General features: G+C 49.1%; 1 protein-coding gene across 4 annotated transcripts; it reads left to right on the top strand.

Moving 5' to 3' along the window:
• Window positions 1-28: 28 nt before the first annotated feature.
• Window positions 29-22,247, top strand: TTF1 (transcription termination factor 1). Of its 4 annotated transcripts, none has more exons than XM_006918075.3 (11): window positions 29-74; window positions 3,969-4,976; window positions 6,227-6,453; window positions 7,679-7,864; window positions 8,793-8,871; window positions 11,544-11,674; window positions 13,169-13,403; window positions 15,411-15,500; window positions 16,604-16,669; window positions 19,136-19,221; window positions 20,116-22,247. In XM_006918075.3, exons 2-11 carry the CDS (start codon window positions 3,976-3,978, stop codon window positions 20,295-20,297), a joined length of 2,283 nt encoding a protein of 760 aa, XP_006918137.1. In that variant the 5' UTR covers window positions 29-74; window positions 3,969-3,975; the 3' UTR covers window positions 20,298-22,247. The 4 variants fall into 4 exon arrangements, 3 of the variants coding, with proteins under 3 accessions (XP_006918137.1, XP_015449809.1, XP_024906950.1); XM_015594323.2 differs by lacking the exon at window positions 29-74 and adding an exon at window positions 549-707; XM_025051182.1 differs by lacking the exon at window positions 29-74 and adding an exon at window positions 729-1,664.
• The last annotated feature ends 1,400 nt before the right edge of the window (window positions 22,248-23,647 follow it).

Raw genomic sequence — 23,647 nt, 5'->3', positions numbered from 1 at the left:
TTACGTACGACTACTTCCGCTCCACAGCGGCCGCACTTCCGGACGGGGAGAACGGCGCTGACGCCTTTCCGACGGTAGGTTGGAAGCGCTTTTTTGTTGAAGCGGTTTTCGGGCGCGCGCGTGTAACTAGAGCGGGGTCGGGGGGCGGCCCTCGTCCCCGGGAGCCCCGCCTCCGGCCTGGGGTCACCAGGGACGGGGGCGCGCGCTTTCTCCGCTGCCTCCGCGGGCCGGTCCGCGCGCTCGGGTCCCCAGGCGCAGACGGTGGAGACCAGACCTGCGGCCACGCCGCCCCTCTGCGCCCCGCAGCGCCCGCCCAGGCCGGAGCGCGGTCTCTGTGGCGCCCCAGAGGCCGTGAGCGAATGCGGGGCCGGGCTCGGGCACATCCCCGCCGGGCGGGAAGCGGCGCCTTCCGAATAAGTGGAGATAAATGCGCATCCGCTCGTGCCATAGGCACCGAGCCCTGGGTGCTGTACGGTATCCCAGCCCTTTGGAGACCGGTCTTGTCGCTTCGTTCCGAATAAGTGGAGATAAATGTGCATCCGCTCGTGCCATAGGCATCGAGCCCTTTGGAGACCGGTCTTGTCGCATCTGAGCCAAGTGCAATAGGGAAGCGGCTGGGTTGTCGGGGAACACTGCACGCCAGGGAGACAGGACCCAGTTAAGCCATCAGAGAGGCTTTCTTAAGCGACCAGTGATAGCGCAGAAAGGTAACGCGGAGGAAAAGCATTCCGCGCAGAAAGAGCTGCTTTTGCAAATTCTCTGCCAGTGAAAAGGCACATGGTGTATTCTAGGAACCGAAAGAGGGCAGGGTCTCTGAAACCCAGAGAGAAATGAGAGCTGGACAGGTAGGCGTGGACCAGGCCGCATCACGAAGGGCATGGTCGGTCTACAGGGTGTTGGGATTTAAGAATAACGGGAAACCATTAAAAGTTTATAGCGAGAGATGACTATATTTAAAAGATGCTGAGTTCAAGAAACCAGGCGAAGCTTAAGAGGTATTTACAAAATAGAAACTGACGTAAGGTAGAAGAACATTTAAAGGAATCATCGCCTCCGTTTGTCGTTACTAAGAGGTCCTGAAAGATGGTCCAGGATGGTGTTTTTTGAATGTGGTGGCCTGAGGGTCACAGGCACTTACTGGAGCAGTCTCAGGGGAATTGTCGGGGTGGGAGCTACAAAGAAGTGGGTTAAGAAGTGGATGGAAGGTGAGGACATAGAGCAATTTCTCTCTTAAGAAATTTCGCTGTGAATGGGGAGGAAAGAGAATAGGCAGGTGGGGCCTTAGGGTTATAGGATGGTCGCCACCTTTGTTTTGTTTCGTTTAACTTGGAAGAGTCTAGAGATTGTCAGGGTGTTGCTGGGAGGGAGCCGGGGCAGTGGAAGAGGCTGAAGATGCAGGAGAGAGAGGGGTTACCTGATGCATTGTGGTTCCTCTGAGAACGTCGGGCAGGAGGACGTCGGGATCCAGCAGCACACGCGTGCCACGTGGCCTCTGACGGGAGAAGGGTCACTGGTGTGATAAAAGAGCAAGAGAGAAGGGGATACATGCAGGCAGGCTTGCTCGGTTTCGAGGGTAACGTATTTCTTGTCTAGTGTGCGTGAGGTCATAGCAAGTTAGTCCGCTGCACTGAGAAGGAAGAATGAAATTAGAAGTTTGTCGAGAGGTGAGGAGAGTGGAAATAATTGTTTCAAAACGAGCGGGCGAGTGAGCTGTCTGGAGCAGTGCTGTCCCAAAAAAGTAGAATGCAAGCCACATATGTAATTTGATATTTTTTAGTAGCCACAATAAAAAGCATAAAGAGGAGAAGGTGGAATTAGGGATTATATTTTACTTAACAATATCCAAGCTATTATTTTCATATGAAAGCAATATATAAAAATTAGGAGACATTTTACTGTCTTTGTTCTAAGTCTTTGAAATCCAGCGTGTGTTTTACACTTGACCGTAATTTGGCCTGGCCACATTTCAGGTGGGCTAGTGGCCCCTGTATTGGACAGCACAGATCTAGAGGGACACAGTTCGATTCCTGAGCAGTGTTCAGATCCCATGTATAGTCAGCACCCAGGTGTTTAGAGTGCTGCCCATCTGGCCAGATGTGAGTTTTTTCTCCAGCTATCCGTAGGAGCTCAAGGGCAGCCAAAGAGAAAGCTTAATTCATTACAAAAAAAATATTTAATGAGTCTCCCCACCGCCATGAGCCAGGCGCTGCACTAGATGCTGGGGCTGCAGTAGTGTATGAGACAGGCAAAGTCTGCTAGACTCTGAGTAGGGAGTCAGCTTGCAGAACTCACCCTACCTATAGCCGAGACCTCAAAGAGGTAATAAGTAGGTTTCCTTGCACCTCTGGGTGACATCAGGGAGGAAGGCGGCCTTAACCAAAGCTCTAGGTGGTCTACGGAAGGCGAGACCCTGAGGCTGGGGGATTCGGCTCAGAGTAGAAGTCCACACGTTCATTCATAGTCCCCTCCCTCCAGCCACACAGTTCTTACAGCTTCTTTACTACGCAGGAGAAATTAGGGCCTTCTCTAAAAAACTGCCATCCAGACGCGAAAGACCACCGATACAGAGCGATCTCCAGGACCCGTTGTTAAGGGAAAAATAACACAACGCGGTTCAGAATATATAGATATACCTTCTGTGTAAGAAAGCAGGAGAATAAGAACAGATTATTTTGATGTTGAAACCATACAAACGTGTCACCTAGTCAAAGAGAAATAAAATCTTATGAACGGAAACCCAGAAGCAATAGAGCGCAGGGCGAGTTCTAAGACACGTTTGTAGAATCTTTTATCAGGCTCGTTTCTCTTACTGTACCGCTCCACACGCACGTGCTCGATGTGAGTGCCGACACTGGGGCCTCGTTAAACTTCATTCCAACCCATTGTAGGATTGAGACACATCCAGCCTTCCTCAAAGAGGCGACCTTCTGTTTGAGCTCACTGGACAGTTGACGTCCCCACCGTTCAGACCCTGCTGGCCCTGCACTGTAATGTCGAGTTCAAGGACGTGGTCTCCGGGAGGTAGAACTACAAACAGACTGCCTTCCTTCTAGGAGGTTCCTTTTTTAGCAGGGGAGACAGACATTCAATGACTAAGTAAATAACTATATATTTTAAAAGTACAGTTGGCTAAATGCTACAAAAAGAGAAATACAGGTTGCTATGAAAGAACATCTTTTGGGGAATGAGCCAAGCCCAAGGCATCAGGAAAATTTTTTTTTTTTTTTTTTTGTAACTACTTAATACATTTATATCCTTCAATTGCTTGTTTTTAAACATAAATAGACACCCTGTCCTCACTACCCCAATTAAGAAATAAAACATTACAAACATAAGGGAAACTGGCTCTATACTTGGCCCTCCTAATCCTTGAATTTGCCAGTTATAATCCCCATACCTATATTCATAGTTTTGTTAGAAGTGTATCCATTCAGAAAAGAGACATAAAATTATTTGTGCGTTTTCATATACATGGTATAGTGTATACATCCTTTTAACTAGAGGAAGCTTTCTGAAAGAAGTGATATTCAAGCCAAGCTCTGAGGGATGAAAGGAGGCAGGGAAAGGGGGGAGGCAGCAGAGATTGTTCCAGAAAGAGGGACTCCAATGCCAGGGAAATGATTACAGCATGTTTGGGGAACCAAAAAAAGTCACGTGCACTGGAGCGCAGAGTTGGAAAGGAGGGTTAAAGGATGGAGCTTCGAGGGGGACAAGGGCCCGAGTGTGCAGGGCACTGTTCTCTGTCAATGACTGTTAACTGTTTTTTTTCTATGTCATAAAGGCAGTGGGGCCAGATAGAATCAATTACAGTGTACCCCCTGTGCATTCAGAATAGTGTAAAATTTATCATCATGATCCAGACTTGTCAAGTGTCATACAGTTTCATTTGTCTGTGATTTTTTTTCTCCTGAAGCTAATGTTTAAAATGCTTTGCAAAAATAAACCATTGTTGTCAAATTTCCCTATAGGAATAAAATGGAAGGAGACTCGAGCAGATCAGAAATCCACACTCCCGTTTTTGACAAGAAAAAGAAAAAGCATTCTGTGTGTAAGGAAAGGCATCGGAGGCATTCCCATGAAAATTCCAGAGACTCCCCGCTGGCACGCGAACTCTCTCACAAACCGAAGAAGAAAAAAAAGAGAAAGGGTTTTCAGCAAATGGTTTCTTCTCCTTTGAAAACATCAGAAATCTGTGATGAGTCTGAAAAGGCCACTTGCACAGTCAAAAAGAGGAAAAAGAGAAGAAATAGTGCCTTAGGGGGACCAGACGAGACAGGCGGCGTGTACGTCATGACGGACAAAGAAAACATCGAGAGCAGGCCGAAGACTTTTAGAAGGAATGTCGACGTCGTTTATGTCGACATGAGCAAGGGACACAAGTCAACCCGAGAGCCCGAAGCAGAGGAAGCGCATTCCGTCACTAAGCGACATAAAAAAGAATCAGAGGAACGGCATAATAAAATTAGGGAGAAAAAGAAGAAGAAGCGTCGGCTGGAAGCTGCGTCCCACGATGCAGATGCTGGGTGGGAAGGCCCGCCCCAGCCCGAGTCTCATGAGCCGGAGTCCCTGCTTCCTGTGGGCCTGGAAGGCGAAGTCACACCACCGCCAGGGTCTGCCCATAAAAAGAAGTCTAAGAAAAGAAAGAGAAAATTTTCAGACGCCCAGGAAAGTGAGACACTGACCGTGCCCGAGAGTCTCGAGAACGTGAACGCTGAAGGGTCACACGTGGTCCGTGAGGTGGGGACTGCAGAAGGCGGGATGGGACCCAGCAGGAACAGGAAAAAGGCTAAGAAAAGAAGGCGGAGGTCTTCCGGCGGAAGTGCCCTGCCGTGTGCTGGCGACCCCCCAGGGCGCAGCGCCCGCTCCGAGGACCCGCTCTTTGAGTCCCTGGAAGGTAATGGTTGCTTGATTGAAGAAAGGGCGAGACCCAGGCCACACGAGGAGGAAACCCAGGCGCGGTCGCAAGAGGTGCAGAGGTAACGCGGGAATGTCGCGCCTTCTGAGGGTGTCCGCCTTTTGTAGGAATTCTGCCTGGGACCGGCCCCCATTCAGCTCGGCTGTAGTAAGGGGCAGAAATCGTGACGAGATAGGCCACGAAAGGTGCGGGGCGGGGTGCACGCGTGTGTTTCTTCACACGTAAAACAGACAGTCGGGATGAGATTTTCACTAAGAAGTATTCCAGCCCTGAAATTCTATGATGAGGCTCAAAAGGCATTTTAAGACCCCCAAATTACCCTTGTTTGTCTATGTGCATGTAGACGGAAGGCAGAGGTACTTAGAATGTTACAGGGCCGGAGGAAAACTTCAGTTACGGTTCTCACTAAGAAAAGAGATTTAGATATATCATCATTTATACGATTATTTAAGGACGTTGTCTGATGAATAAATGCAGGATTTTTTTTAACCACTTTATCTCAGTTTCTGAGACTTGGGACAGATATTTTCTCTCCATTTATATTTGTTAGGTTGTCCTGGCTTAATTAAAATAATTCCAGTTAGAAATGAGAGAGGACGGGGGTCCCCGTGTCACAGGCTGTTGATGACAGTTGCAGCCCCACTCACGACATCCTCTATGTTGTCTTATCTGGGACATTTCCAGAATGCTGACCGTGAGGCAGGAATGTCCTAGGACTGTGGTTCTTGGCTCATGCTGGGCTGTGGGCCATCTGAAAGCCATTGGCCCTTTGCTTAGACGAATGCACACAAAGTTTTTTTCAGCTTCCTATCCGGTTAGCTGATACAGGCGAACACATGAAAAGTAGATTTGGACATCTGGCAGAGAGTTTGGGGGTGAATTGATGATGGATCCATAGTACATTAAGCAAAGGGGAAAATGTGGCCATTATCGATGACAGTGAAAACACCTGTGACTGTCGAAACCCTGCACGCTAATTTAACTAGTAACCATTACTGTAAAACTTAACTCATTGGAAGGGTTGGGGAGAGTTGTCTTGAGTGTCCATGGGGGTAGAAGGGGACGCGGTTTATTAGGAAGTCAATACCTCCAACAAAAAAGAAGTTGAGACGTAATCATAAAGATGCCTGGCGGAAGCGGGCTGAGGGCCGCACGTCTGCCGTCGAGCACGTCCCAGTGTCGGAGTTCCATGGAAAGTTTATGCGTCCCCGCTGAATCACCGCTGGTCTCCGTGAGAGTCGTCTCAAGAAAGGGATTTGAAAGCTCTCGGGGCGCGTGACAACATTAATCAATCCAGCTTCCCCCCCGCAGGTTTGAACCTGCAGACGAAGAAGAAAGCAACGTGGAGTCGGCCAGAGATTCTGAAGCAAAGCTTTCCTCGGAAGATCCGAGAGATTCGGACGGTTCGGACGTGGACCTGGATTCCGCCGTGCGGCAGCTGCAGGAGTTCATCCCCAGCATCAGGGAGCGGGCCGCCACGACGATCAAGCGCATGTACCGGGATGACCTGGGACGGTTCAAAGAGTTTAAAGCGCAGGGTGAGCCGGGAGGCCGTGGCGCCTGTCACCTCTCCGCGTGCGTCGCTGCCCCTCCTTTCTCCTCGGAGTGGTTCAGGGCTGTGGATCCCCGAGCATCACGTCCCGTAGCAGCTTTCAGCTCTGTCTCCTTCCAGAATTGTCCGAGTCGAAAGCTTAGCCAAACGGAGCGTGCAGGTTTCCCTCTTCTTTGCCCAGCTTCTGGTAGAGGAGGCGGGAGGAGTGGGGCTGAAGGGACCCGATACGCCGCAGACTGAAGCTGATCCTGGGCGGGGAGGAGCAGGAGGTCGGTTGGTCGCAGCACTGGGGAGGGCACACGAGTGAAATCAAACTGAAGCGCTCACGTCAGCATCATCGACAGAGATGAGGTGTAATTCTCTCCAGGATGTTGATTTGAGGGGGAGCTGGCTGAGTGGTTGCAAGCAGGGTCCAATGTGGTCTCCCTCTCGATTTCACTGGGTCCCAGAACCTCCCAGAAAGCTTGTCAGATTTCAGAATAAAGTACGAGTGTGAGGCTGTGTACTACAAATGAGCAGCATTTACTGAGTGCCCAACGGCACTGGTCACTGAAAAGTGAAAATAGACGAGTGAGAAAAACACAATTCGTGGAGCAGTATTGAAAAATAATCCATTTTATTGGTATATTCTGTGTTGAAATTTTTACAAGCACGTATTTTATCAAAAGTATCTTAAAATAAGCGAGAATAGAAAAATATGCTATATAATGCAGTCGATACGTAAAGAAGCTTGAGCGCTTCGAGCTTCAAAGAGAAATAGAATGTCAGCTGCAGTGACATTGTCACCCCTCCCCCTAATAGAAGTGCACAGAGAGTCTACACAGGTGTCCGTGTCCACGCCAGCCAACCCACAGCGCTGCCTTAGGGCGAGTAGTGTGACAGGAGAGTGAAGGGGGACTTAAACTTTTACCTCAGTACTGCTTGGAATTTTATTGAATGTGTGTTTCTAATATAAAAATATTTTAAAAAGAGATCAATGAGTCAGGAAAGGTCATTTTGGAATGGGCGACCAGGGAAGGCTGGGAGAAGAGCGTAGCTTGAGCTGACCGCTGAAGGAAAACTGAGTTGCTGGGGACCTGGGGGCGGGGGAGGCTGGGAGAGCAAGTGTCAAGGGCAGGGGGAGGGGCTGCTCCCTGGCAGGCCGTGTATTGTGATTAAGGGTTGGCTTTTATTCATTGACAATACATGCTTTCTCTCGCCCCAAATCCTAGGCGTCGCCATCAAATTTGGCAAGTTTTCCGTAAAGGAAAATAAGCAGTTAGAGAAGAACGTGCAGGAATTCCTCTCGCTGACGGGAATTGAGACCGCAGACAAGCTGCTGCACACAGACAGGTACCCAGAGGAGAAGGCGGCGATCACCGACCTGAAGCGGAGATTTGCGTTTCGGCTGCACATCGGTGAGTGGAGGACGCTCTGCCCCGTCGCCATCCGCCTTGAAACGCGCGAGCCGTGACGGGCATCTGGCGACAGGCGAGCCGCGGCGGGCATCAGGCACAGCGCCGGCCCGTCAGCGCGTAGTGCGTGTCAGCTGCTGCCGCGCCTGGTGGCCTTCTTACCCGCAGCCTGTGTTTTGGGGCTTTAGGGGTGTGCTCATGCCTCCCAAGGATAGCGCTTTACAGATTTTATGAAAAAGTAAATGACCGATTTTTGCCTTTCACTCGGTGATAATTACAGGTGAGTTTCTCTCCCTGTTCTGCATGATGGGTCCTTTGCGATTACTGCACAAAGCACAGCGTCACGTGCACCCGGGTCTCTAAGTGTGTTAGATGCGGCCGTATCTGTGCTTGCAGCCAAACCTTCCTCCCGGAGGTGATGTTTGGGCAGTCGGAAGGCCATGAAGCAATACAGGATTGGATTGGAAAGACTCTTGAATTTAAAGAGCATAATCTCCTGGGCTTTCTCTGGAATGCACCAAGGACCACAGCGTAGTGAGCCCCGTGGGGGCTCGTCCCATCTGCAGAGGGGAACGCCAGGAAGGCGTGTCTCTTTATCTGTATCTTACGGAGAACTGTTGGTGTGTGTCCCCTACCATAGCCCCCCTTCCTTTCTATTGAGATTATGTTAAAATTACTTTGCCTTATAAGGGTCTTTTCCATGAATTTCATTGACTGGAAGCTGGAGCTTCTACATACTAACATCCAGTTTTCAGAGATCTCCAAGGAAACGGAGGGTTTTGTACATTCGCTCCCCAAGACCGTTTCCCGTAGGACGTGGGAAATCCCAGCCTGACTGTGGGTCCAGGGCAGTTAGTGTCTGGGCTCCTTAGTCGTGGCCGTACTTCATGCCACCCTCAGTGCCCCTCTGACCCCTCCCTTCTGCCTTCAGGTAAAGGCATCGCCCGGCCCTGGAAACTCGTGTACTATCGGGCGAAGAAGATGTTCGACATCAATAATTACAAAGGCAGGTAAGAACGACGTCTGAGCAGCTGCACACAGGACATTTTTGTAGTCTTTGCTGATACTACAAGTCACGATATTGAAAACAACAGATGAGAAGTAAAAAAAGCCATAAATGTTTCTGTGTGTGCGTCTGTTGTCAGCTGGGTGTCTTGACCCGCTGCAGCCCCCACCTCTTTAATCTTTTGTGACCATCCCTTCTCTAAATCCTCAGCTTTTCCTTCATACTTTCTTTTTAGCTCTCGGCACGCTGTGCTTCTCCTACTGTTCCTCAGGGGGTCTCCTCTGCTCACCTGTAAGGTCCCCGTAAACCCAGACATTCTCTCTCAGATGTTCCCGTCAGCACTGGGCCCAGTTCTTTGGGTTTTCTGTGAATATTTGAAGGGAGAGGTAAGCACTAGTCTGAAGTCATGTAAGTGTGATTCAGTGTAGATGCAATGCCGGTGCTTACGTATTGACGGTCATTCTCTCCTCCCTTTTTTCCTAGATCAAATACGCAATTAAAGTTTGTTTCCAACATTTCAAATAAAACAAATGTCAGATAAGTGTCAGATGTGGCTAACCTAAGCTTTCTGCTCAAAGGCAGGGATGAGCAAGAAGGCGCTGGCCCCCACCTCTGAGGACCCAAACAACAGCCACTGGCTCAATGACTTGGTCTCACTCTGGGAGACGAATTTAGTAAATGCAGCAGGGCCAGCTGAGTTCCATTGAGCTATGTGACTTAAAAAAGACATGCGTATTATCCGAATTTCAAACACTGGTTTCTTTTTTTTAAATTTTTACCCAAAGGAGTAAACCCTAAGTAGAGGAAAGGTCCCCCACGCAGACCGACCCCTGCCCCGCCCCCTTTCTCAGGCCGCAGCGTTAGACAGCCGAGGACAGGACTTTAAGGAAGTGTACTGAAGAGGACATTCGACATGGAGCCTGATGCTTTTGGGAAATGAATGATGAGGCCGAGGTAGCACTTTTCTACCTGTGTGTAGCGTGGGAATGAAATGTGTAGAACGATAAAAGCTCGTCATCCTAACGCTAAAGCTCATTGCTTCGTACCGTATTATTTGTGTCATGGCGACTGTTTACCCATAGAATATTTTTCCAACTTAAAGAATTCTTAACCGGAAAAAAATGTAGGAAGTCAAAAATCACAGAATTTTAGGGCTCCGGGGGGCTTATAGGTCACTATACCTGTTTCCTCATTTTTGTACACTCGGTTTCTCTCTGATGTCCTCATTTCTGTGGCTCCAAGGGTGTCTTTAAGTTCTTTTTAAATCTCGGAAAGACCCAGTTTGCCTTGAGAAGGAAACTCCTAGAAAGTACAGTTCCTGATAGTGAAGGATCACGCGTCTCTTTACTGTGCTCTGCCTCCTCAGTGAGCTTCTGAGAACCCTAGGATCTCGTGTCTGGAACTAGTTCTGGACCGCTGTCCTCAGAAATGGTTAGTGCTTTACTAGGGCTTCTTCTGTGTTCCATCAGCCATAACATAAACCCCCCACTTCCGGCCCCCATAGCGACGAATTCTAGAATGTCGTTAAGACTGCTGTTGCTTCTCTTAAACATAAGGTGTTTAACCTCCAGATTCACTCACGTTATAGTCTTTGATTTAGTTCTTTAACCTATTTGTTTTTACGCGGCATTAATATACCTCAAATTCCTTAGATAGTTACATTTTCACGTTAAGCCATTTGTCAGTTTTATTGAATGTCAGGTGTTAAGTCTTTTGGATACCACGTGGAGAAAACCCACAGGGTCCTTGCCCTTGCTGGACTTCCCCTCCAGGGCCGTGCCATCCGTCATAGTGGCCACCAGCCTCCTGTGGCCACTGAGCACTTGAAATGTTGTCCTTCCAAATTGAGATGGACTGTAGACTACACGCTGAGCTGAGAAGAACGTGAAATATCTCATCAGGACTTCTGGACATGGGTTACATGTTGAAATGATTGCAGTTTTTATATATTGGGTTAAATAGATTATTAAATTAATTCATTAAAACTAAACATTAACTTTCACATGACCGTTAGAACATTTTAAAGGACACGTGGCTCGTGTTAGATTTCTGTGGGACAGCCGTGGTCTAGAGGAAGAGACGGGTAAACAAGGGAACCCCTAGGTATAGAATCGCAGGTCGTGATAGGTGCAGGGGGAGAAGCAGCCCCTTCTCCAGGAGAGAACAGGGCACCCTAAGCTCACGGAAGCCCTCGCTGAAGGTGCGCATGTAAGGCACCTGGAGAGTTTGCAGGTGCTGTTGCGGCAAGTGGGCGAGGTAGGCCGTTTCCACCACAGGTACACAGGTACTCTCTGAGGGGAGAACGGCCTCGAGGCCGCGGGGCTGGGCTGTGGGGAGTGCCCGGCTTTCCAGACACGTCCAGAAGTCTGTGTTTCATTGTGCATGAATTGCGGAGCGTTGGGGATTTGGACGGGGACCATCCTGACCCGGTTATTTGCTCTGCGCTGTGTGCCGAGCCGGGCCTCTGGCCCAGGACCGTGGTGGTTGAAGCATTGGGTGACCACATTGGGATGCCAGGACAGGCAGTGATGGGAGCTCTGGTCGTGGGTCGGCCTGGCACTGAAACGGCGCTAACGGCCACCCAGTGCAGCTTTCCAGGACTGCAGCGGACCACAATGAGAACCGTTTTTAATCTCATGGTTCATTCAGAGCTGTAATGCCTTTCCTTCCTCTCAGGTATAGCAAGGGAGACACCGAGAAGTTGAAGGTCTACCATGCCCTCCATGGCAACGACTGGAAAAAGATTGGGGAGTTGGTGGCTCGAAGTAGCCTCTCCGTCGCCCTGAAGTTCTCCCAGATTGGCAGTGGTAAGTTGTGGTCTCTGCTGCCCACCCGGGGAGCCCACCCAGTGAGTGAACAAGCCCGACAGGCCGCCGGCCCCCGGCAGCCAGTGCCACAGGCTTGTCTCCTGAGACGGCCGACGTTCCCTAAGCCATTCTCTGTGCCGACGCCCTTCACATCCCCGCGTGTGGTGTGGAGCCATGCACCTGTGTTCATAAGACTGACCGTTCCCACAACTCAGTTCAGTAGCTCCCAGCGCCACTGTGACTGTCAAGGGGACCGACACCCAGGAAGCTGGTGGGGGACGTCCCTTCCCCAAGGTGGCATGGGCGACTGTGGCAGGGAGGGGTGCAGTTTAGTCGGCCCGTTAGTGTTGGTGACCAATGTTGGTGATCTCTGGTCTCCTCATGTTAAAAATCCTCAGCGGCCTTAAGAAGACGGTCTTTAATCAGCGTTCCCCTTAGCACGGGGCTCACGTGCTCCCGCCCCACGGCAGAGCAGTGCAGCAGCCGGGCGTCATGTGGCCGGCGCGTGGGGGGCCCTGGGTGCATTGGAGACCACGCTTTTCCTGCCACCAGCTCCAGCCACCAATGCCATGCAAAGGCTCAGTGTGGCCAGTCCTTCCAGTTTCTAAGAAGTAAAGCAAAAATCCAGATTTTCATGCACGTGCAAAATCTAGCTGTCTTCTTCCCTTGGGATTATTTTGATTTTTAAATATTCATCCAAACTGTGATTAGGGGAAAAGTGACAACAGCGCTCTGTGGGCCAAACCAGAGGTCCTTGCCGGCTGCTGGTTTGTGGGTTCTTCCTTAGCTCAACTGAACATCTGGACAAGAAGGGAGAGCTGTAGAGGCTTCTGTCATCCCACAGACGAGCGACTCCAGAGGGTCTCAGGTGCCTTCGCTGTCAAGTGCTGTGGTGGTGTCACTGCTGCGATTATTCTAACGCTAGGAACCCCTGGGGAGAGTGTATACATAACGTAACAGCCATCAGGTTGTCTCTGTCCCATTAAATGTTCATGCAGGAGACATTATTCTCAGAAACAGGAAGATCAACTTTTTGGAAGTTAAAAAAAGATATTGCTTAAAAAAAGCCGTGGCTTCTTTAGTAGTTTCATTTTAATTTGCACCTGTGTCCGATAGTTTTATGTTTGTGTAACGGGATGTTGCCTGTTACCCTCTGAAGAACGTGGGGTTTATCTTCTTCGACTTTATTTCTTTAGCGCAGTTTTGGGGTCACAGTAATATTGGGAGGAAGGTACAGAGATTGCCCACGTGCACAGCCTCCCCACTCTCAACAGCTCCCATGAGAGGGGTACACTTGTTACAGTCCATGGACCTACGCCGACGCGTCCTAATCCCCCACAGTCCCTCGTCGACTTCGGGGTCATCTGGATGTCGTGCATTCTCTGGGTTCGGACATATGTGATGACATGCGTCCCTCATCATGATTTCATTTTTAAGACTGTATTTGAAAGCAAATAGATTAGCAACTGTGAGACCGTCTTTCTATGTCTATAGAAAGAAATCATGGTGCCTGGAGTAAGGTGGAAACTCAGAAGCTCATCAAGGCTGTCGAAGAAGTGATTCTAAAGAAAATGTCCCCCCAGGATTTAAAAGAGGTGGATTCTAGACTCCAAGAAAACCCCGAAGGCTGCCTGTCAATCGTTCGGGAAAAACTATACAAGGGCATATCTTGGGTAGAAGTAGAAGCTAAAGTGGAAACGAGAAATTGGATGCAGTGTAAAAGTAAGTGGTAAGTTTTACAGCTTCTCATATCAATTTCAACACGATCCCCACCCCCCACCCCACCCCAGTTTCTGTAGCATGGGTAGATTGGTGAGGTTCCTGAGACTGTCTGCGATACCAGCACGTGGAAAGCCTTCCGTGTCGAAAATGGTTGCTGCTCCAGCCACTTCATGGTCAATATCTGGTTTAAGTTAGCACTTAGCTCGCCCTGATTCATCGTACAGCTTCCTCATAAAGAGCTGGAGCTCTTTTAATACTGAACACTGATTTCTGTTTTCTCACTCTACCCCTTCGTAAGTCTTTTAGTAAAACAAGGTAGTTATCTGTTTGCCACATCAGAAAAAAAAAAATACAAAACTAACACAGGAGGGAAAGCGCAAGCATGGTGATCAGTAATGGCTTAGCCTTTTAAGGTTTGCTTTCTAATTTTGTGGTTCCTCTGTCTTCATCTAAAGCAAGGGGGTCCTACTTTTCATCTTAGAACTTCTCAGGTGCATCCACCACACAGAAGTCTTTTCAGTCTTGATCTTGCTGCGTGTTCTTGGCCCGATGCAGCTTTTCCCAGCCGTGGTGGGTGTCTGGGCTGGTCCTCAAAGCCCTGGTCCTTCAGCCACGACGCACACGTCATCCCCAAAGGGGATGCAAATAAGAATGAAATAAGAATGAAATCCAGAGTGGGCGTATTTTATGTTAAAAGCAAACTCCGAGGTCATACTGTTTATTGTTGATGTACCTTACAATTCTGTTGTAGAGTATTTGTTTATTTTAACAGAAGACGGCACTCAGGGGAATCGGTCCCAAAGAGCAGATGATGTTTTGGGGGAAGAGTGTATAAGGTGGAGGAACCAGAGCCCTTTCTACTCCTCCGTTTTATTTCTTTCTTTATTTATTTATTTTTATTTATTATTATTTACACCTACAGCACCTGGTCTTCCTGGGTGGTCTCCCATCCAAGTACTAACCAGGCCCGACCCTGCTTAGCTTCCAAGGTCAGACACTGGGCTTGTTCAGGGTTGCACGGCCGTAGACCATGGACCGTGGCTCCACTAGGCTGCTTACCTAGGACCTTCCGCGTGTAAAGCAGACGTGCTAACCGCTACACTATGGAACCACATCCTCTATCCCTCCATTTTAGACCAAAAAAGGAGTGGGTTATAAGCCGCACTTGGAGGATGAGCTGTCAGTGTTAAGGGAAATGAAGGGAAATCTCCTTCAGAACCAGCTCGGTTAAATAGCAGTCAGGACTTTCTTTTTAAGTGGAAGGAAAGAATAGGATACTGTAGCCTGAACACGTGTTTACTTTATGGAACATCGAGATGACCTCAAGTGGTACGTTTCAAGTCGGTGGAGACGGATGGCAGCAATGAGAACGTCGGTGTCTTTGCCATCTGTCACGTATCTCCCTTATCGGGAAGGTAAACGGAACAGCTGACAATCTGTCCGTCAGAGTGTGACAAACTTTTCTATGCAAGATAGGTACTTTTAAAATATTTGAAATTGGGTTGCTCCTCTCATTAAGAACTTCAGTCAACCCTTTCCTTCAGCCATTAGCTTTGAGCCTTAGAGAAATCATATCATTAATCACTCTACTAAATTTGTCACATTTGGTGTTCCGACAGCTGGCAGCGTTAATAAGAGCACTATCCATCTGTTTTATAAACAGTCGAAAATGAATTGAGTTTATACAGTGTCCTTTAGTGCCCTCCGATCGGCTTATTCTTTGTTTCTCCCTTTTCGAAACTTTTAATTATAGAAACTTTATAACACAACAAACGTAGAACTCCTCGTATTCATCATCCGGTTTCAATAACCGTCAACTTTCTACCATTTTCTTATCCTTTCACACTTTGTTTTTAAATAGGAATATTCTAGGTGGTGGTAAACGTCAGCAGTGACGAGCCGCAAAACTTAGAAAGCGGTTCTGAAAAAGACAATTTAGATGAGAAAAAATGTAGGAAATTTTAATAGAAACTTCACCCCTGAAAGTAAACTATTTTCCTTTCATTTAACGTAGGACGGAAATTCTAACCAAGAGGATGACAAAGGGTCGGGACATCTACCGAGGCCTCAACGCCCTGCGGGCCAAGATCAACTTGATTGAAAGGTACAGAGATCGAAAGCGCCTCTCTTTTTCTGTTTTTCTCTCGAGCCGGGGAGTAGTTGTAAAGCGGCAGAATCTGCAGTAGGGTCTCCAGGGTTCAAATCCCTGTCCCAGCACTTTCTACTTTTGTGACCTCGGGCACGTTTGCCACCTTGCTAGGTCTTAGTTTGTTCATCTTAAATGAGGATGACGGTAACAAGACCTGCCTCTTGGTGTTTTGGGGAGAAGAGATGAAATGACGCGTGTAAAGTGCCCCCGACAAACATCGTGATTCTAGACTTCGAAGGTTTCCGTGTGGCCGTTAGTTCTTTCCGTCCGTTGGAGATGGAGGCCAGGTACGCAGGCCGAGCCCTGGTGCTCTGCAGCGCTCTTCTGTTCTGTCCTTGAGTCCCTGTTCCACGCAGAGCCTGTTGAAGGAAACCTGCAGGTCTCATGGACCAGGGCTCGTGTCAAGCGAGGAACCGCAGAGAGCGGAAGACACCGGGTTCTGGCCACCCCGCGCGGCCTCACGCCCCCTGCTCAGTGACGGGCCCCGCGTTGGCGTCATGGGCGCGCGTCCTTGTTTCCCGCGCTTCCCTCTCCTTCCAGAGAGACGGTGTAGGCTGGCAGAGCTGAGGGGGGCATCTCACGTCAGGCACCCCGGGCCCAGTGTCGGCACCGCCCGTTCGTTGTGAAACCTCGAGCCAGTGACTCGGGCTCTCAGCCCGTTTCCTTGTCCATAGAGTGGAGATAGTCCCCGACCTCATCAGCGGGTGAAGGTCATCACACGGTGTCTGTCCCACAGTCAATGCTGAGGGCACACGTACCGTTGCTGTCTGTCTGCATCGAATGTCGTGTGTTTTTCCATGACAGAGCAACACAGTTTGGTGGGAAATGCAGAGGGCTCAAGAGGAAGAGAGGCGACCTTTTGGCCAGTAGCCCGCTAACTCGCTGAACTTGGGCTGACCTCGGGCTAGCGTGCCGGCCCCGCTGGGCCTATGTAACAAGGGAGCTGGAATGGGGGTGAACATTCTGACGCCTTGGCGCTTTTAATAGTCTGTGGGTCCAGGGAGATGTCCATCGTGCTGATTTTTGGTTGAAAACTTAATTTTTATATTTTCTCATAGATTGTATGAAATCAATGTGGAAGATGCTAACGAAATAGACTGGGAAGACCTTGCCAGTACCATAGGGTAAGGCTATTTGCTTAATATTAATAAAGTAATTAAAAGATAAGATGTGACTTTTAATAAATGACTGCCTTTCGGACTCTAAAGGGCAGGGCTGAGGTTTATGCCGCACGTGGAACCCATCTAGAAATTGTATCCATGTCTTTTTGTATTTGGAACCCTCCACGGTGTGTACCGGACCAAGGGAATCCGACAGCCTCTCCCCCCACTGTACCCCCCACTGAAGATGCCTGAGAAGAGCGAATGAAATGTGGGCCGCGTCTCTCAGAAGCTTCGAGCAGCTCACAAGTCTCGAGACTAGTGCAGAGAACAACAACTCGCCTCCGCCCGTCACACCCGTCCCACCGCAGTTCCTTCATCCTTCTCCCCTCCCTCTCCGGCTCCCTTCTCCAAGGCAATGAAATTTTTCCCCTGAACCGTTTGAGAGGTGGTAGTGGACCACACGCCCTGAAAAAGTAACCCAGTCCAGTTATCATACTGGGTAAACTAGACGTTGATATGATGCTAGTCGCTGACAGTCCACAGTCAAACTTCACGACTTGTCCCGATGATGTCATTCACATAGCATTTTCCCCTTGATTTAAGATCCAGTCCAGGATCACTCGTGGCATTTAGTTGTCCTTTCTTCTTAGCATCTTTCCAGTCTGTAAAGTTGTTCTGCCTTTGTCTTTGATGACATTGAAATTGTGGAAGAACACAAGCCGCTTGTCTTGTAGACTCTCACCGTGGAGTTCATCTGACGTTTCCTCCAAATGAGATTAGGGTTTTGTATTTCGGGCAGGAACATGACATAGACGAGGCTATGTTTCTGTCACCGGTCACATTGTATCATGAGGCATGTGATTCCCATTGTGATCTTTTGGCTCTGGGGGCGTCTGCCACATTCCCTCGCAGTATTACATAGACAGTTGCTTTAAGTAGCGGTGTTTCTGTTGGTGGTAAGAAGGCTGTGGGGAGGTATTCTGAGACTACGCGAAGATCCTGTTCCTCTTCTAGCTCCTCGGTAGTTTCGCTGTGCCGCTCATTTGCATTTCTCATCTGAGCCGTGAGACCAAACTTTCCTATGTTTATCATCTTGTTTATAATCGCTTACCTCTACTGCGAGCCTTCATCGCTGTAGCCCTTGCATTTTGAATCAGTTCCTGCGCCTAAAGAGAAAGCGAGTTGTTGAGCATCGCGAGGTGCAGGGTTGGGGGCCTTTTGGAAGTGGGGATGTTGAGGGATCATTTGGCCTCCAGTTTTGAGAGGGTGGGCAGTGGAGCGAGGCTGCTGCTGTGATGTCACTGATCCAGGATGGAGGGTCTGCACCGGGTCTGGTGGTTAGTCACTTACACCTTGGGATGCAGCCAGAGAACAAGCAGCCTGAACTTGGTCGGCAGGATGTCACACTAGGTGCACGGCATTATGGGAAGTGGGACAAGTGGGACAGCGCCGTGCCTTAGAATTTGGGCTTTGCAGCCAGACTGGCCTGGCATTGAGTCCTATGCTCGTCACTTGGCCGTCCTCGGGCTGTTCCCTTACTTGTCTCGGTTTGCTCATCCGCACAGCGGCGTAGCAGGGCCACAGCGAGGACAGAGGGGATAATGCATGACAGATCTTCGCCCAGTGCCTGCGGGGTGTGTCCGCTAGCGGTTGCCGTGATGAAGAGGTTGAAAGAACCCCACCCCCTTTTAGCTCTACGTACTTAACAGATAAAATGATCCACTCTAATCGTTTTAACTGCTAGATTAGGTAATTATTAAAACGCGTAAGTCGTGCTTTTCTGGTTCAAGAAAAAGTGTAGCACAGGAAGTTAGCGATTTTCTCTTTGAAAGCAAGTTTATATTTGGTTGTTTCGATCTTACTGTACGTTAAAAATGTATTGGACTCGTGAAAACATCATCAGCATCTGCTATTACTAGCTTTGCAAAATAAAAACTCAGGATGTCCGCCTTGAATTGTGATGAATACGTATTTACCCTAAACATAGTGGTTGCGGGTAGGCTTTGGAGTCAGACCACCCAGCTGTCCCAGCCCGACTGCTCAGTAGCTGTAAGGTCTTGGACAATTTCTCTACGCCTCAGTGTCCCCATCTCTGAAGTGAGGCTTAAGGGCGGTAGCTTCCCTGTGGAGCTGTCATGAGGGTCGTTTCTTGCTCTGTGGAAAGTGCTTAGGGCAGGGTCAAGTGCAAGGTAAGCATCAGCACGTTAGCCAGTGTTATAGTTCGCCTACCGACTCGTAATTTAGTTTGTTCTGTTTTAAACAGGATCCATCTTGCACTATTAATTTTCTTTGTGCGTGTGTGTTTTTTTTAACCACATGCACAGTGGCTTTCCGTCAGTGTCCTGTTTCTGTCACGCGTTCACGGACATGATTTCGTTTTCAGAATCAGGAAAGCTGCTCATTTTAATTGGTGTACTTAGTACATAGTACGGAAATGACCAATTTTTAAACTGATGCTCACTTTTTTTTATCTTTTTCTTTCTAAAGTGATGTTCCTCCATCTTACGTTCAAACAAAATTTTATAAGCTGAAAGCTACCTGTGTTCCGTTTTGGCAGAAGAGGACTTTTCCAGGTCAGTATTTTCAATATTTGAATATTTGAGAACACAGCATGTTGATGCCACATACTAGTTAGTGACCTAGGACTTGACTTCCGGGAGCCTCAGTTTCTTTAGTTGCAAAGTGGTGTAAACTGGCAAATTATAATCCCTACCTGACAGGACTTTGCACAGTACTAAAGGAGATGACAAACGTGTAACCTGTGGTCCCCAGGGTACAAGCACTCACCAAATAACCGCGCATGCCTCTGGGTCACCACCACGTGCACATGTGTGCACACAGTGCATGCCGACCTGCACACACTCGTGCTGCACGCATGCACACACGCGTTCCAGAGAAAGCGTCAGGTGCCTGGTGTCGTCTTTGCAGCCATTTGTGGGTGGCTCAGATGTGTAATTCCCAGACCCAGATCATCGGAGTCATGTGGGGACTCGTTAAAAACATACGTAGCTGGGCCTCATCCCACCCAGACTGACTGCTGGTCTCCGGGTTGGGTTCGGAGACTAGGTTTTCTCTCACAAGCTCACGAGAGACTCCAGTGGTCTGTACAGCACCAGTGTTTGGGGACTACTGGTTTGGGTGACATTGCCCTGCAATGTCACCTCTTGCATTCAGCAGGTATCACTTCCTGGCTTGGGTCTTGGCTTGGCCGTGATTCATTCTAGGGCTCTGGGCCAGTTCCATGATGTTTCGTAGCGCCTTGGTTTCTCCCTGGAAGATCGGGTTCGTGGCAGTGTCTGCCCCGGAGGGTTTTTTGAGAGGATAGGGTGAGTGAGTCCGAGTAAGGCAGTGAGGACAGGGTCTGCCCGTGGCAGTAACAGTACAGGGCCATCGGCGGTGCCCTCTCTCCCTTGACCTTGGGAGGAGGCTTCGTACGAATAATTTCAACACTCAATCTTTTCCTTCAGAGATTATAGACTACCTTTACGAGACGAGTCTACCTTTGCTCAAGGAAAAGCTGGAGAAGAAGATGGAGAAGACGAACACAGAGCTCCAGACTCCTGCAGCGCCCAAGCGCGTCTTCCTGTTCCGAGACATCTTTTACTGTGACGACGACAGCGAGGGAGAAGACGCAGGCGAGAAAAGTTGACTGGACGGCCCCGTTTCTCGTCCGTTTTCTAGGTTCGGTCGTGTTCGCGTGCACGTGTCAGTAAAGCCCTTGTCTGTGTTGACGTTTGTTAAGAAGATGCAGTGGCTTAAGGAAGGGTACGAGAACGGCACCTCGTGTGGTGGAGTATTAAAAACGGACTGACGTCCACAGTCAAGTTCGTTCGAACGTGAAGAGGAGCATATGAGTCGATTGAATACTTCTGTACCGTTACACTGAAAACGGAACTAAAGGTTTTTACGGCAGCAGCATCCCAAGCGCCCCTAACGCAGCGGAGGCCAGAGTCACGTCCTGCGCACGTTTCGTTATGTGGGTTCAACTACACGTGCGCGCAGCAGCAGAACGTTGACAAGTTCAAACACACAGGCCGCTATGCTCTCTGCCTTTCCTGCCGTGCGCGTGCGCGTTCGCACCATGTGTGTTAGGGGAGCGTCGGAAGGAGGTTGCGACCCTGCCCTTCCCCTACACTGGTTTCGGTTCCCCTGTGCGTGTCACGTCTCGTCTTCCGAAGCGCCATTCTAGCATTCAAAGACGTGTGTTTTTCGTGCAAGATGCCCTCTCAGAGCCAGTCACTGACTTCATCTGCTGTTCAGCTGAGAAAAAAGGAAAAACAAAACATCTACACTCTCTTGCATCGCTCCCAGAAGAACTGGCTCTGTCAGACTTACTGAGAGACGCGCCATGGATCTCAGGCGCAGCTCATGCCTTACGGAATTGCAAGGCTGATTTTCACGGCGGGCTGTGCCATCAGTCAGGAGAGCAAAAGCGCTCCAAACACAGAAGGATTTAGCGTAAGGCTTTAGGGTACAAAATCGTTACACAGGATGAAGGGGCGAACGGGAAGGGTTGAATCACCCAGCCACGGGGCGCCGAGGGGAAGCGCTGCAGCCCTCTACCCCCCACACACCTCCTCACACCCCCCAGCCCCGGCCCACACCAACCCGCCTCCTGTGCTGCCTCCCCAAACTCTGGGCTGTCGGCCACTGCCTCCCTTGCAAGAGCCTGTGCAGCTGTGTCCCTTCTCTTCTCTGCGACCCCAGCAAGAACCCACGTGTCCTTGAAATACAGTGGCTTCTGTCCCCCGTCTCCCTTCTAGTTTCTCACAAGTGCCTCCCCTTAGCAGGACTCAACTGGCAAGGAAATCAAGGTTCCAGGTGTCTAGGTATAGGGGACAGACAGCACAGGAAGGAAAGCGTGGGCAGACAGGAAACCATAGCCAGCGATGTCACCAGCTGTGCCAAGATGCAACTCCGCTGTCCCCTGAGCTTTCTCTCTGATGTCATTTGTGTTGCATCATGATACGTGCAATTGGTTAATCCATCTACAGAGCCAGACGCTGTCCCAAACCTGCCACGATTGGAGAAGGAAGACGAGGAGTCCTTGGTCGCCACGTATCCCCAGCACCCAAAACAGTGTCATGCAAATTATAGACACTCAGTAAATGCTTAGTGAGCAAAAGCATGTTCCGTTTTTAGCAAGCATTTTGCCTTCAGTCACCTCCTGTCTGTCAAACATACAAGTCTCTGTGCCGATGGGAACACAGATCGTACGCTGCTCCGGGAGGACAATCTGGTAAAGTATGTCTGAGCCTTAAGAATGTACATACTCCACGCTCCAGTAATTTCACTTGTAGGATTTAAGGAAATAATAGAACTAGTGTATAAAATGGCACATTCATAACATGAAAACTAGAAAAAGCTGTAAATGATCCTTAATAGGAAATTCATTAAATAACAATATATTCCCGAAATGGAATAACACGCAATAATTAAAAATGATGATAGGTTTGGTTAACTCAAGAAGAGGTGAACAATATTATCAACTGGAACATTTCAGAAGAGTATATCTATTTTCTCAATTTTGTAACAGTCAAAAAAAAAAAAAGGAAATTGTGTTCATACAGATGCATTAAAATGTGTGGAAGGAATTAAACCCAAAATGTCGATGGTTTTCTCTGGGCGGTGGGATGGTAAGTTTATAGGTTAGAACTCTGCATTTGCAAGGGCCGAAAAATCAGACTCGGATAGATGTGAGGACTCTGGGAACTCAGGACCAAAAGCTTCTGTGGATGAGCTCTTGTGGCGAGTAAGGGGGCGTCCAGCTACTCAGTCACCAGGATGTGCTTTCCCTCCACAGTCCCCTTCGCACGGCCACACGTTTCAGCAGTCCTGTCCCCCATTCTAAAGGGTCTCTTCCAATTTTTCTTGCTTAAGCCCTGGATTTTGCTTGTAATGCCCACATTAGAGCATGCGCCCAACTCTGAAGCATCACTGTAACCAGGGGCACGGGATTGGCTTCGACCAAGCTGGGCTCACCTCTGGAGCCGGGATTTAGCTCAACATTCTGGAACGGCTGAGAGGTAAATGCCCCAGTGGAAAATCAGGATCCCATGAGCCGCAGAAGAGGCGAACGGACTGAGGAAGCAAACCACAAATGAAGCAGATCGCGGGGTGACTGCCTGCGCTGTGAGTTTTAACGCACACACCCCCAAACTTGTAAAAGTTTGATTTTTATAACTTTTTCTTGCCTATATCTCCCATGTGCCTCCCAGCAGTGGGTAGAAAAGTATACCATACAGATCGTACTTTTACCAAACTCTTTTTTACACATTACCCAGGAATTTGGAAGAAAAAAAAAGACGAGCTAGGTCAAGTGCAGGTCCAGGAGAGGAGAAGGTTGTAAGGGGAACACCTGTTTGGTTTGGGACGTGCAGGGTTTGCTGTACTGATGGAGTACATTTGAGGGGACTCCCAGTCTGTACTGTGATGAGAAGGGGCAGAGGAGGGACCTCAAGTAATGTCCCTACTTGGGAGGAAGCGGAAGAGGAAGAGAGGAAAAGAATGCCTAACTCTCAAACAAAACCAAGCCACAGATCTAATTGTTTTCATACTGTCTTGACTGTGCATTGTTTCAGTTCTCGGTCATTCGGTGCCTTGCAATAAGCACGTTTTGTAGCTATTTATCTTCACTTACAGACTTCATTACCCAGCAAAGTGGTGCAGGACTCTGCAGCAGGGTGTCATAATCAGACCAAGACATCGATTCTGGTCACACCACTGCTTTCAGTTCACCAAGCATTGTTGACCATACGTGGTGAGCCGGGTGCTGTTTGAAGCTAAAGATGCAGGAGTGAACGGTACAGATTTGGTATCTGTTTTCTCAGAGGCTACTCCACCTAGCACTTTCTGAGCACCGTTTCCAGCTAGTTTCCTGAAATACAAACCACAGTCGTAATTCTTCGAACTCACCAAACAGTCCCCTAGTCTGTCGGCCTACCCCCAGCCCACACAAACAGCCCCCTCAGTCCGTGGGCCCACCCCCAGCCCACCCAA

Source organism: Pteropus alecto, unplaced genomic scaffold (assembly GCF_000325575.1).
Source record: "Pteropus alecto unplaced genomic scaffold, ASM32557v1 scaffold67, whole genome shotgun sequence".
Classification (NCBI taxonomy): Eukaryota; Metazoa; Chordata; class Mammalia; order Chiroptera; family Pteropodidae; genus Pteropus; species Pteropus alecto.
This window is presented reverse-complemented; position numbering and strand designations above follow the sequence as displayed.

Coding starts and splice junctions, on each gene's coding strand:
- TTF1 (XM_006918075.3), top strand. CDS start 3,976: ATGGAAGGAGACTCGAGCAGATCAGAAATCCACACTCCCGTTTTTGAC. Junction 6,454..7,678: donor CAAAGAGTTTAAAGCGCAGG/GTGAGCCGGGAG, acceptor CCCAAATCCTAG/GCGTCGCCATCAAATTTGGC. Junction 16,670..19,135: donor GACCTTGCCAGTACCATAGG/GTAAGGCTATTT, acceptor TTCTTTCTAAAG/TGATGTTCCTCCATCTTACG.